Source organism: Aptenodytes patagonicus, chromosome 4 (assembly GCF_965638725.1).
Source record: "Aptenodytes patagonicus chromosome 4, bAptPat1.pri.cur, whole genome shotgun sequence".
Taxonomy (NCBI): domain Eukaryota; kingdom Metazoa; phylum Chordata; class Aves; order Sphenisciformes; family Spheniscidae; genus Aptenodytes; species Aptenodytes patagonicus.
The window spans coordinates 9,164,190-9,178,924 of NC_134952.1; the positions used below are offsets into that span (position 1 = coordinate 9,164,190).

The following is a 14,735-nucleotide window of genomic DNA, read 5'->3' on the forward strand; positions in this document are numbered from 1 at the left end:
TTCTCAGTGCTGTGCCTCCCTTCAGCTGTGCTCATTCTCTCTGGAACAAGAACTGCTAGTGTCTAATTTGTGATGGGAAATGTGGTTTGGGGGGGGGAGATGTGACCCCTGAACTTAGCTTTGCTTTGACAAAAACACTTTTTTCATCTGCACTCCATTATTGTATTGCATTCAGCACAAGCGCCGTCAGTGTTGTTCTGGAGTATAGCTTGTGGGGCATTGAAAGGGGAACAGAGGTGCAGGCTGGAAAAGGGGAGTGAAGTTTACTCTGAGTTCCGACTCAAGTTCCTGGCAGCCCTGAGACTGGGATCACAGAAACACCCAGGAAAGCAGGCATGGGTGGTTATGACCCCTGTAACTCAGAACCATTCAAATGGCAGATTGTGCACTGAACAATTCCTGGCCTTCCCCAAAGTCTCACCTGTGACGTGTCCTGCAGTTTCTGAGTGCGATCCCATGGTTCTTCCCGGTTTCCCATAAAGCAGGTGTAATTTGTCATGGTTATTTTCAGGCACTAGGGAAGCAAGTTGCTTGAATCAGGCACCACATCCAGCTGAGCAGACTTCGGGAAAACCATTTAGCAGACTTCAAGAGAGATGAATCAAATGGCCCGGCTTTAAAAACCTTACCCGGAGCAGGTAAGTCACTGCTGGAACTCACATGTCAAAGCAGAAACATCCTTCCCCAGACCTGGGAGACACTGCCTTTTCCTCTTTAAATCTGTGCTGTGTGCTGCAGTGCTCTGCATTGTTGCCATGGCAGAAATCTCCCCATAGTAATAACCTCTTTCAGAGAAGGTTAAAAAGAGGCAGTGCACATGCTCAGAAATGCTGCACTTGTTCTGTTAGCAGTTTGCAGCGGCCATTTCAAAGAGACCGTCACAAAGACAAGAGAGAGATCAGGTACTGATATTTTTTTCCTTTGTTAGAGGGGATTACTTTTCTCTTTCACAGAAGTCCGTGCACAGATCTGCCTCCGTTCCCAGTTGCACTGCAGAGAGAGACCACCCTTGAAGCCTGTTGTGATTATTCCTCGCAGACAGCAAATTCCCACAGAATAACTAAGAGGCGGTAGTTAGATGTGGCCTGAGGTGACTGCTGCAGTCAGGGAGCAATTATTTTGCAGCGGGGCTCACATATGAAGCTGAGCTGATGCTGGGGTGGGTGATGTGTAAGGTACCCTGAAGAAGTTTAACAGCGTATCTGCTATGTTTTGTTGAACCTTTCTAGCACTTATAGTCAACTATGAGAATAACCTTTGCTCCTACTGACCAGGAGGCTTCTGCATTAGGTGCTTTCAAAGGAGGCTGGTATTATCCTAATTTACTGTTACTTGGAGACACTGCTGCATCCTGTTGCAAAGCCTGGTGTCTTTGATTGTACTTGCTTTGATTGCAGATCACCATTAATTAAAACAGAAAACCCAAGCCACTTGTTATGATTTTAATCCCTTTATTTTAAGGATTGTAGAAATAGGAAGGATCACATCAGATCACTTCTAAATAGTGGGAGGGATAGGAAGCCCAGTTCTGAGGTTATAGGAATTACATTACCAGATCTATTTTTTGGTGTGGGCCCAAATATATCCATGACTCTACGTGTACGTGTGTGTCTCTTGCTTCTGAACCATTCCCTACTCTTATGTTTAGGTTGAGGTGCACAAGAAGGGGATGTGTATAATGCTGCTCCTTTCCCGGATCAATTGCTGGTTTGCACGTGCTGCAAGTGTTCGTGCAGAATTTGCAGCTTCGGATTAGCTGTGTCTGAAACGGTGGATTGCATATATCAAAGAGCAAGCTTGTTCCATTCTGTGTTTGTGGCAAAATGGGGAAAAACCTTTCCTTTCCTGCCTCCCTCTATTGCCCTTCCAAATATGAAATACAAGCTGGTTTGGGGAGTGCTGTACACTTGCATTCAGCACGTGCAGATTTGATTTTCTTATGCAAGATCTTTTGCTTAGTATGCACCGACTTAAAAATCAGGAAGAGACAGAATGTTGTCCTGCTTTCCTGGGTTCAGCTAAAGAGAATTTTTATGTGGATTTTATTGTCTTGCTACAACTTAACTTTATTTGATTCTTTTTTTCTTCCATTTGAACATACAGGACCGGAACGTAAACTTGGCTGAACTAAGGACCACCCTAGCAGTTTGCCAGGATCCTTGAGGCTTGGATTGAAATCTGTAATAGACAGTTGCAGCTTGAGCCAGTCCAAGTTTCCCATGTTCCCTCTTGATCCAAACAGCCTACCTGTTGGATCAAGAAAATGCTTCATTTGAAACCCGTGTACTTATCAAAAATTTTACCTCTGTGTGAAGGGGAGGTGTTGCTGAACCAGACTGTACCTATCTTCAGGGCATGGTGTGGCCTGGCTGTGATGTTCAGGAACAAATGGATGGCTGCAAATAAGTCTGAAGCCCAGATTAGGAGGGGAAACAGAAGGTCAAAGAGTTTTGATGCATTTACCGTTAGAAATTCTACCTATGAATTTGTGGAGGTTTAACAAAAGTCTTTTCCTTCAGCTACTTTCATAAAGGAGTAAGTTTTTATGATCAGTGTGGCGCGTAGTTAATGATAACAGTTAGCTTTAGTTATTATACTTGTGAAAAGATGGCACTAAAGCAAGTGAGTGGGTAAAATTTTCATTTCCAGGTTCAGGCCTGTTTCAGCCAGCTCTATAATCCCCGCAGTTTTGATCTCGAAGTCTAACAGTGAACCAGCTGTCCAGATTCATGTGCCGGTCTGGGACTGTGTAGTTAGAAAAAAGATTGGAGTCACAGAGCAGGCAAAGTTGCTGGCATCCTGGCTTGCAAATGAAACCAAAAACTGTCTAGGGACTTCTGATCTTCTCCTTCATGTCTAGGGACATTCTCTCCCAGTTGGGTTTTATGTGCACTGCTGGAAAAGTACAGAGAACTACTGTCCACGCTCTAGATCTTCTGATATTTTTTTTTCTTTCAAAGGTAGACTGCCAATGCTTTAGCTGTCAGGAACATTAAGTTCTTTGTAACAAAACCTTGTACCTGTAATGTTCCTCACTGACTTGTTTGTGTCTCTTGATAAACAGAGAAGCAATTCCCAAGATGCTGGCACCCTGCCTTCTGAGAAGAGTGGTCCTTACAGTTCCTTTAGTTTTTGTGGTTGCACTGCTTCTCACAAAGCCTGTTAGATCTGATCAAGAAGCGGGAACAGCCGTACCAGCTGAAAGTACGTACCACCCTGCAGTCGCCTCATACAGCTTGTACTGTAGTTTTAATGTTGCAGGACTTGATATCACTGAAGCTTGTCCAAATAATTCAAACTATTGTGCACGTCTTGCTTATGATGTTTTAAAATCACAAGTTGATAGCATACCAGTGCTGTTTTTCTCCTGCATCCAAGGCTCTCCACTCTTGTACCCTTATCTCCTGCCTGTTGTTCTCTTGCTTGTACCTGAAATGTGCCACTGTTCTGTACTTTTTGTTTTGTACAGCCCTTTCATTGTGTTAGCTCTTTCTATGCCAGGAGTCACCCTGTTTGCTTTTCAGAGACATTCTTGAGACTTGCTTTTTTCAACTGACATTGTCTGTTCATTACATCTTTCATTCTTGGTAATGTCTACTATATTAAAGTCAGTAGTTTTTATTAAAAAAATTCACAACAAAGATGCCAAGAAAGCACACTTTATCAACACTTAGTCTTGCAGTCTTCAACCATCTAATTCTCTTTTGCTGATCTGTGTTGAGTTTAGCGTACATCATAAACATAATGGCAGGTCCTTGCATCAAGTGGTTGATGTGGAAAATGCTGTCCTCTCCTTATGTCTGGTGCATATATAATAACACTAAGGTTGGGTGGTCGTACAACAATGAAAGGAGGTCTGTAATACTGTTCAATGTTTATTTTTATCTCTTTTTTTTTTTTTTTTTTTCTCTAGCCAGTTAAAGAATTTGGCAGACTCCTTTTCTGCAGCAGGCAGGATTCCTGTCTGCTGGTTAGCACACAGATCATGAGCTGGAAGCTCATACTCCAGCTTATCAGAGGCATGTAGTAATCAGTCAAATATCAAGTGTTTGCAAAATAGGCTGACAGACACTGCAGGATTTTCCAACATCACTCTAGGTTTCATCCTCTCTTCCTTACCAGACCTCAAAGAGCAAACTAAACCTGTGCTCAGAATTTCTCACTTGCGCAATATTTCCTATGAAGTTGTCAGAGAGGCACAGGCACTGAGAAGCAAATAAGAGCATATGTAGAGCCTGATGATTCGAAGACGTTTCATCATGTCTATATTTGTTCTGTCTCAGTACTGCTATCTGTTAGGGCACAGCTTTGTGTTACATGATGATCAAGGCAAAGCAAGCCTTGTGACCTTCAGTCTGGATATCTAGATACGGGAATACTATCTTAAACACTGCAATTAGTCCAGAATGCAGCAGTTCTGCTTATCAGCAATGCCCACTAATGACAGGGCATTGTGTTTATCTGCTGCTTGCTTCACCAGCTTTGGACAAAGCTGTATCAAATTCAAAGTTAGAGGCTAAGTGATCTGTCTTCGTGATAATGTAGTCAATTTTATTCTATTAGCTTTCTATTTAGAGCTCAAGTTTGTGAGATTAGGAGACAAGATTTTCCAGGGAACAGGTTCATGGTTTCAGAGGTAATTTCTGAAAAATCTGAAGATGAGGTTGAAAATGTGCTCAGCGTTGGTGGAGCAAAATGAAAGACTCAAGTTACGGGTTTAGTGTTTCCACACTATGAACTGTGACAAGAGAAGGACGAGGGGAACAGCAATAAAGGAGGAAGAAAATTTTTAATGCACATTTGTTGAAGTAATTCTTTTGTCATTGAGAGACCGGGTGGACCATCATGATGGACCACTTACAATAACCTGGATTGTTCAAGAGTACATACATCAGTACTCACTCTGTGGACTCTTTTCTGTAGCTCTTCCTCATACTCAAAATCACTGTTTATTCCTTCTACTTAATACTTCATGCCACATAGTCATGATTCTCTACTAAATGCTCTACTAAATGCTCTCCTAGGTCGTCCCTGTGTTGATTGCCACGCGTTTGAGTTCATGCAGAGGGCTCTGCAGGATTTAAAGAAGACAGCATATAATCTAGACACGAGGGTAAGGAAACATTCAATTTCTTTTTTTAATATGGAAGAAAATGCTGTGGATAAAAATAGATAAGGTGGATGGATTTTGCACAAGACAGTCAACTGTACTGTCCTGTCTTCTAAGGTGAGACTGGGTAATTACATTTCACCTCTCTATGCAATAATCTGTGGAATTCTTCTGCCTTGGGGTATCAGGGACACTAGGAAGCTTAGGAAAGAGTGAACTGAAAGTCCTCAGCCCTCTATCCTTCTCTTGCTGAGTTACAGCCATTAGCGCTGCTATTCTGCTGAGCGCACACCTTTGTTTTTATGTTCGGGGGAGTAAGGTAAGAGCATAATTTATATTTATTACCCAAAAGGAGAGAGCCAGCTCAAACAAAAAGCCTACTGAAATAAAATACTCCCCTGCACGTGCTTTTACCCCTGGGGAGAGGCTAAGGGAGGAAACATAATCTCGTAGATACTTTTTATATTGCTCTGATTCCATAATGATGAAAAATGCCACAAAGTAGAACAGCACAGGGAACGAAACTTGTTTGGCTTGCAGTCAGTGTGGAGAATTTGCCAAGGTTGGTATCTTCCTTCTGTGAGGGAAGTTGAATCTGTCTCTTGCTACTGCAACCTGCAATCTGTGACTAGCTGTATCCCAGCTGCTGTCAGATAGTGGTGTCTCAGGAGGGTAGCTTTTTCCCCACCTCCTGTGTACCCTGTAGCTGAAGTGCTATATCTACACTCTTGCACAGATTTTTCAACAGAAGGTGCTCAAACTTTTTTTGCTGTTCTAATCTATGGTCAAGGTTGTTCACAGTTCAAAGCCTGCAAACTGGTATCTTTGAACAATGGTTTGAGGTAAGTCCAAGCAGGGTCCATGATGTTTGGGTGAAAATGCAGGTGCAGGAAGGAAGATGCCTTTAATTGTGACATACTGCAAAAACCAAACAAACATTCCAGCACAACCAGATTGGTATGTAGCACATTTACAGTTAAACAAAATCTGTTCAATAATTATGGGTCAAATGTATTTTGGGCTCCTTCATGAAGAAATCTTGTTAACGAATACATCTGCTGAGCACTGTATACAGCCCAAACAAGATGTTCAGATTGTGCTGTAAAGTAGTTCTAGCACACCTTTTCCTTCTTTTACAAACCTTCGAACTTTTCACCAGCATTTCTAAATCTTCATTAAAAAATACCTCAACTACTAAAATCTTCTCTGGTTGTCTGGCTATGGCAGTGACCTTTATGACACCTACAGCTTGCAGACCAAGAGAGAAGGTTTATAAAATACAGATATCCAAAGCAGGAGTAGCAGTAAGACCCCCAGAGATAGCAACTGTGTTTTAATACTTTTTAAAAAATAAAAATAAAGGACAGCCAAGGAGAGGAAATGAGGATACAAAAAAGGTTCAGTTGAGAGGATTGTCCTATTATTGACTTTCACAGTTGTAGATTTGACAGCAAGCCTGAAAATGTGGCTCCATGATATGTTCTCACCAAAACAAACCTATCGCTTCCTTATCACTTTAAAATCTAAATAATTTAATCCATATTGAGATCCTTCAGTGCTTCTGGACTAGGACAGGCCTATTCCAGTCATTAAGCTAGGAATTCTGCCTACATCTTCAAAAGGCATGGAAACATTTAATAGTTGAGGGCTTCTTGGAACTGCCTTCTGCAGCGTTTCAATTCTTAGTTTTATTATTCATCTGTGGCCTAATTTGATGCAAACTGGGAGTTTTAAGACAATTGCTTTCAGCCACATATATATTTTACATTTGACTATTTTAGTCTGTTTTGCTGCTTAGTGGGGCAAATGTTTCTGTCCCCAAAAATACAATTCCCTTTGTTAATATTCCCACTGGAGACACTAATTTCCTTGAAAAACTCTTTTGTTTGCAGGCAAGATTTTTAGATGATGACTAAGCAGTTCCTAACTGTGTTGGAGGGGGAGGGATTCCCAAAAGCTTAGAGAGGAAATTCCCATTTAATTCCTCCTGCAAATCTCACCCTGCAGTTCTGTACAGGGGAAACCATATAGTTTTATTGCACAACTCAAGAGTTTTCACACTTAATTTGGCCCTGTGTTATCTGCATGGTGTCTCACAAAGCAAACTGGCTCTAGCATAGGTCACATCATAACCTTTTATGGGGGCCATAGGCTATATCTCCTTCCTTTCTCAAGACTAGACATTCTTGTAACCTACACTGATGTGATGATCACTTACTGATTGACAGGCTAGCTGCATTTTACTCATGTGGTAAGAGAAGGGTCACAGACCACCTCTGAGAGGCTGGCTACTATCCATGCACATACCAGATCTGTTTGCCCCCCTGCATACTGTTTTCCACCCTTCCGTTGCTGCTGGCCCCTTGGAGCAGGCTGCAGGTTGGATTAGTAGTTTTAACAGCAGTAACCAACTCTGGGCAATCTTTTCTGGGGATATCTGTGATTCACCACTCAGCCAAAGTGCAGTATGTGGCAGGTGCAGCTCTGATCATGAACTAGGGAGAGGGTTCTTGTACTGCTGGGAGGGAGCTGCTACCATCAAAACCATTCAGCCAGTTCACAGCCAGCTCCCTACTGCATCTAAAAGCTGCTCAAGACAGAGGCCAGCAGGGAGCAGGCCATAAAACAAATCCAGTCCATGGGCTACACAGTTCACTGTAAGTCTGCACTATAGACACTTATTTTCAAAATTCCAGCACGTTTTTCAGAGTTAACCAGCGGACATTGCATTACAGCCTTAAAGAGCTCAGGGCCTGCATTTTTAGCTGGAACTTATCAGCTTTTTTGTAGGTTCAGAATCTGGACCCTGCCCTGTTTGTTTTTTTCTGGTTTTTTGGTTTTTTGGATTTTTTTTAAAACGTGCTTTAACCCACCAGGGGATAATAACAAATCTCTGTGCAAATGGTTTTGTGATCATGCTCACAAAACAGTCAGCAAAGCTGTATTTAGTGCCATTCATTTTGTTCTTTATTCCTTTCTAAACTGTCAATGGTTATTTGGAATGTTCAAAGCACATTAATTTAGATGTGCCCATGAAAGTAAAAACAAAGGCTTGGAAATGTTATTAAAGATATATAAGATGGTAAGCAGCCTTGGGGCTTAGCTCCAAAGCTGTTGGCATGCTGTCAGCCTCCCTTATTCAAACTATTGCAAAGGATGTCAAGGAGATGGTTAGAAGGTGGTGATTTGAGTGTCTTTTAGGTGATTAGCAAAGTCTGATCAGATCTTTCCAGTTCTACAGGGCAGCTGAAACAATCAAAAGCGATACCTGATTTAATACAGAACCACAAGGCTGTGTCTAGTGATTTATCATCTGGGAAAAAAAACTGGAAAAAAAAGATATCTTTTCCTGTACTAAGAAGGCAGGTGGTAAGCAGGGTGCTTCAGCCCAGCTCTGCTCTAAGTGCCTTTAGCTGGTGTGGGTCAATGGATAACACAGCTTTTAAAACACAGCCTTTAATCACGTGGCAATTCCATATCATACAAAAATCACAAAACAGGCAGATTAAGGATGGATTTCACTGGCATTTAGAGCTGGTAGTGTTCATAATGCCCTTTTTTTGTGTAGCTGGGGATTACACCAGTGGGGATTAATTTGGTGAGTGGAGTTCCCACAGCTAGTGTGTCCCATGACAATAAGGAGGAAGTCCTCTCTTGGATCAGACTGATTCTCAGATACAGCTTCAGCTCATGATAGACAAACTGAGATGAAGATATGATGTTGATGTCAAACAGCTCTGTGCTCCATCATGCACCTACTGAAGTCACAAGTGCTCCAAACAGCCAGGAAAACCAAACTCTGTGTGTGCTAGAGAGGAAGGATTCCCAAATTTCCCTTATGCAGCCCTGCTGTCCCTTCCCTGGTCCTCAGTCCCTTCTCGCACAGGTAGGCTGAGAGGGTGCAGGCCTTTCTGATCATACCCAGCTCCAGCTCTGAGAAGTTCCCAATCTGCCCTCATTGCTCCAGAAAATCCCTGTGGGCAGCAATGATCACCTGATATTGATGAACCCCAGTTCAACTGGGGGACCTCTGCTTTCACCAGTTTGGGACCCCTTTCCTTAAAGAAGCCAGCAATCTCATCACATGTTTCAACTGTGACGGCTGTATGCCAGCTCAGCACCTGTTGTCTATTTTAGGCTCCAACAGCATATTAACAGTAACAACAGTGAAGCAGAAGAAGTTAAAACAGAAGTAAATTTCTTCACTGAGAGGGTGGTTGGTCACTGGAACAGGCTCCCCGGGAAGTGGTCATGGCACCAAGCCTGTCAGAGTTCAAGAAGCATCTGGACAACGCTCTTAGTCATATGGTTTAGTTTTAGGTAGTCCTGTGAGGAGCTGGGAGTTGGACTTGATGATCCTTATGGGTCCCTTCCAACTTCAGATATTCTATGATTCTATGATTAAATTATGCCTTACTTTCTCTGTATAACTTTCAACAGTGAGTCCAGGCTGTAATACTCTAAATTTAATTTTTTCAGTCTGTTTTTAAGTAAAAAGAAAACTTCTGACAGGTTTTTGGGGGTTTTTTTAAGCCTCTCATGGACTTGAGAGCTTATGTTCCAGTTTGTGCAGTTGAAGTAAGATTGTAAGAAAGACTAATAACGTTAAACAAAAATAACAGCACCCAGACACATACTGAATGTACTAATGTGAAAAACATGAATGTGTGCCAGACTGAATTTTTCCATGTCACAGGAAGTATTGCCATGTTGATATGCCAATTAATCACGCAAAAGCTAAATTATTTAGCAGAGCAGTAAGAAATAACTCTGATTTTTACCTCAAGCCTCATCTCATACAACAAATTCCAAATCTTAAAACAAAAGTAAAATGGATCTTTCTTTGGGAGCTAGTTAGTTTTACAGTGCTGACACTTGTTTCTTGATGTTTGCTTTCCCTCTTATAGACAGAAACTCTGCTTCTTCAGGTGGAAAAGAGAAATCTGTGCGACTGTGTAACTGCAAATCTGCTGAACTGAATCCTGGAGGCCAGCTAAGGAGTATCACCTGTTCAGTGGTTTTTAAAATGCAGCTGTATAAAATACAGCTGGAGTTCATGTTGCAAGCATGCATGCCCCAATATACTGAGGAAACTGGGGGGCTGTGTCTTATGTATTTGTCTGTTCTGTTTTTTTTTAAAAGAGTACCCTCTTTTCACATCCACTGGTTGCCAGAAAGGACTCAATTCAGTAAATCTGTTACTTGGTATTAGAGTGGGGGAGAAATGTACCTGCTTTGTTTTTTAAATCAGAGTTGGCCAAGTGTAACCCACAAGATAAATATGGCCAGCAGTGCTCTAGAGACACTTGCAGCTGTTTTTTGTCTCTAATATGAACATATCTCTGTGGCACCTTACCCAGTTATATGGAGACAGGGAATTGTGGTCTCTGTAGGCTTTGCCTGTGTATTAAAGATGATGGAAGTCTTTTCTGTTTGTTGTCTGCACTGTGACCACATTCATGCATGTTGTAGTTCTGTCAGCTGTTATGAGGTATGTGTCATGAGGAGGTATATGTGTGCTGTAGTTGGACCAAAACGGTTTATATCTTAGGGCTGAGTTTTCTGGTATCCTGCATAAGAGTATTGTCTTAATTAAAACCTTTAGTTTCTTCCTCTCCTTCCCTGGACAGTCCATTCTTAACCCACTGTATCTCTAAATAGCTTTATCTTAGCAGGTCAAATGGATAGAGTAGAAAGGAGAATAAGGGTATGACTAGGCAGCCTTGCCAGTTCCGGGTATACCAAATGCTACCACCAGCAACTGCTCAACGTCACATTGAAGAAAGCTCTGAGCAGTGCCAAGAAGTTTCTTCATGAGACTGCTCCTTATTTTACTTTAGGTGAAACACAGTGGTTAGGTCACACATATTTGGTCCATTCTGTGATGGACTGAACTCTGAACATTTTGGTCTTTCTTTGTAGTTGCCTTTGAAAGCTGCTTTTTTTTGTTTCAGGCATGAAGAAAGACTTGTGTACCTGAAAGCTGAGATGGCTTTTATCCTCAACTCTACCACTTTATTCTAAGATACGTGTCCACTCACAAGTCTGAATTAGGCTGAGCGGTTTGAGTAGATGCTCTGAGTTTGTTTGATGTGATTTAGGGCCGTCTTGAACCACTCCAACAGTGGGGCTGTGGGGTGCTAACCTGGCTTGGGGAGTGGATGGGAGGTGGACATCTGAAGGCCAAAATCTCTTCAGCTGATTTTGGAAGAAAGTGCCTGCCTGCGGCCTTACTTCTCTGACTAAACTGGTGGGACTTTGCTGGAAGTGGATGAGAGAGGAAACACAACTACTGCTCTGCCAGTGCAGCTGTAGGTATGGTAACAAGCAGCTGGGGGAGTAGGGGAACACGATAGACAGCCTCAGTGGCTTGCCAAGCTTGTCCAGGGCTTGGAAAACCAATTCCTGCACGCTGAGAAGTGCAGCATGCCCTTTTGCATGGGTCCAGAACATAGGCCAGCACAGAAGCTCAGTATGAACTGGAGAGGGGATTCTAATGTTATTTTTCCAAATTCCCTCAAGGAGCACCTGTGGTGTGTGTTTTCCACTAAGCCTGTTCACACAGCATGGGAGCACTGCCACTGCTCATATCTGGCTGCTGGGCAAAATAAGAGTAACTGCAAGCCTCACCAGCAGCTCCACTCCTGGAGAGTGGGAAGGGGCAGCAGTCCTTACTCATGCATGGCAGAGTATTTTCTGGACTTCTTGGAGCAAAGCCTCCTTTAGAGGGCTTCAGCTGATCCTGGCTGTAGCAGAATGGCTTCGCAGAGCTTCTTGGCTTTTGCTGTACTTGGGTCATCCCCATCTTGTGCTAGCTTGGCTTTGTTCCTCTGCTTTGCTCTGGACCTGCCTTGGCTCTCCTCTCCAGCGCGACCTCCTTTCCCCCTTCCAGTCTGGCACTGCCCTCTCTCTAGGCCCAGGGATTTCTCGGTGAACCCCTGGCCCCCTGTCCTGATGGCTCTGTGTGTGGTCACTGCAAGTGTGGGCAGTGGGGCTGATACTCCTCAGGTCAGCAGTCCCTTTACATCCAACTGGCAGCACTGCAGGAGCAATGAGTGGCACTCCAATTTACCATGAAGTGAGTGAACACGGTGCCAAGCAACACCGATATCTCATTCCCTGTCCAGTGAAGACATTGTGGGAAGGGCCTCTTTTTACCTGGGAAGCCAATATTCCCATTGCAGAACTTGGAGAAAGTCCCAGAACAGTTTGGTGGTGAAAACTCTGCTCCCAAAGCTGAGTTAATCCATGGACTGTCCAGCAGGATGCTGTAAGCTCACCAGCTTGTTATAGGTGTGGACAGGAGCCCGGCCATGGTCAGCTGCTGATTTTGCCTGGCATTGAGTAATAGATGTTCTGGCACAACTGGAAACACCTGTAGATCTTGATGAATTTTTCCCTTGGTGTCTGCTTGAACAAAAGAAAATCTGACCATGTGGAAATACTTTCCTTCAGTCATTTTGCCACACCTCTACCTCCTGATTCACATCACCATAACTGGGGTAGTGAGATACAGGACATAATAGCTGTTGCTATTGAGAAAGCAGCCAGGAGGGGAGTAGATGGGGAAAGGGGAATAACTTTCTCATTCTCTTCCTCAGAATCTGAAAAATTAAAGATTCCTTTCAGTCTGCAGAAGATCCATTAGAACCAGGAATTTCTTAGCGGAAATTGCTGTATGATGCTTTAAAGCCCACCTTACCTATTTTCCTTTAGTTGAATGACTGTTCTGTATTACCTCTTTTTCAAAACCACCAAAATAGCAGGAGAACAGAAGACAGCTAATATGCCACCGGTTCTAAGAAAGGATTAGCAGGGAGGTCTGGGAATTGCACCCAGCAACCAGAATATCTGTTCCAGGCAAGTGAACAGAAAGTTTTGAAGGATTTGAATACGTAAACTCAGGTTTAATATGACACAGTGACGAGTCAAGACCGTTTCTATAGAGCAAAAGAATACAGCAGAACCAGTTAAACTGCTGACAAAAGCAGCTAGGATAATCTGAAGTAATGTACAGACTAGGAGTCTTCAGTCTGGACAAGAGATGACTGAAGAAGAAGATGATAGAAGCTTATAAAACCATGAGTGACCAGAGAATGACTGTTTGCTGTCCCTTCCCAAAGAAGGAAGTGGGGTGCACTGAATGAAACCAGCTGGAGGCAGGGTCAGAGCAAATAGGAGGATAACGTTCTTGACCTACCGCGTGTTTCAGTTGTGGAAGTCCTCATTGCAGGATGTTGCTGATGCTAAAAATTTACGTGGGTTTAAAAAGCAGCTGTTCAGACTCATGCCTGAAAATCCTATTCAAACTGTTAAATATAAAAACACCAACTTTGATTCAGGAGGTCCCTGAACCACAAGTTGTTGCAGGTTAACAGTGTTGTAGGAAGACATTGTAGTTGACCTGGGTTTATATTTTTCCTTACACATTTCTTATTGGTCAGTGCTAGTGATGAGATACTGGCCTCAGAAGGGTCTTTGGTGTGATCTGGTGCAGTTGTTCTTATGTGTAGAAATGAACCTCTTCCCAAATTCATAAAGCAAACCTCCCTGCATTCCAGAGAGCCACTCCTTTTTATCCCTTAGAAACAAACACTTTTAGAAAGTCTTGAAGTTCTGGGTTTCCCCATTGCCCGAGGACAGGGCACCATTAAGTAGGCCAGCGGCCCTACTTCCGCAGCCCAGGACACTGCAGAGACCACTCCAAAGGGAGGAGTAAAGGCTCCTTTTTGAAGGGAAAGAAATGCTACTGCAAAACATTTGCCTACTGCCAGGAAGAAGCTATATAATTACTTGGATATTAACGTCTTCTACATAGTATACAAGCCCAGTCCTGTCTAGCTTTCACTCCTTGCCCTGTGGCCTTTCCTCTGCTTCTGTCTTGGCTTTTTGCTCAAGTCACTGTCCTAGCTGTCCTTTGTGCTGACCATTGGATATGCAGATCATCTCTCCTCTGCCATAAAGAAATCTTGCAGCGATGCACTCATGAGTAGCAAACACTTGTGCATGTGAAAAATGTCTGAAAATGATTGTATGTTGCTGTGGTCATGCTGCTGAGCTGGGAAATCTCCAGACTTATGGTCCTATGTCTTTGATGGCTCTGGCACTGTTTTGCCTCTTGTTCCTCTTCATCTATACATACAGTATTTTCTCTGCCCTCTGAAAGCCTGACATTTTTAACATAAAAAATGAAACCGTTAGTACAAACAGGCTTTCTCTTCCCATCATACTTAAAACTGCTTCTGTGCCTCCTCCAAGAAGTGCATTTTTTCTCCTCAAAATCCAAAGGTCCCTGTTAAATCCAAACTGTTGTTTCATATGAATTTAATAGGGCCATCAGAACATGCATGCATCCTTCTCACCATACACCTTGTCCTGTTTTATTCCCTGTACTGCATTATGTAGTTGTCTCTTGCTTTGTGACTGCACTGAAAGCTGTCTGGGGCAAAGAAGTTGTCATGTCAATAGCACTGGAAGGTGGCCGTCACACCTCCAGGTGTTGTGAACTTATTAAATAAAAATCACAATGTAAAATATGCTGGCCTGTTGCTCTAGTTTCAAGCATAGTATTTGTTTTTATGCATAGGTTTATGCAGTTTAATCTCCACGTAGATATTCCTTAACC

At 42.8% G+C, this 14,735-nt stretch overlaps 1 protein-coding gene across 1 annotated transcript; it reads left to right on the forward strand.

The window, feature by feature from the left end:
- The first annotated feature begins 840 nt into the window (after positions 1–840).
- Positions 841–14,646, forward strand: LOC143159252 (NELL2-interacting cell ontogeny regulator 1-like). Its single transcript, XM_076335799.1, has 4 exons — positions 841–902; positions 3,065–3,204; positions 5,025–5,113; positions 10,018–14,646. The coding sequence occupies exons 2-4, from the start codon at positions 3,081–3,083 to the stop codon at positions 10,087–10,089; spliced, it is 285 nt and encodes a 94-aa protein (XP_076191914.1). The 5' UTR covers positions 841–902; positions 3,065–3,080; the 3' UTR covers positions 10,090–14,646.
- Positions 14,647–14,735: the final 89 nt, after the last annotated feature.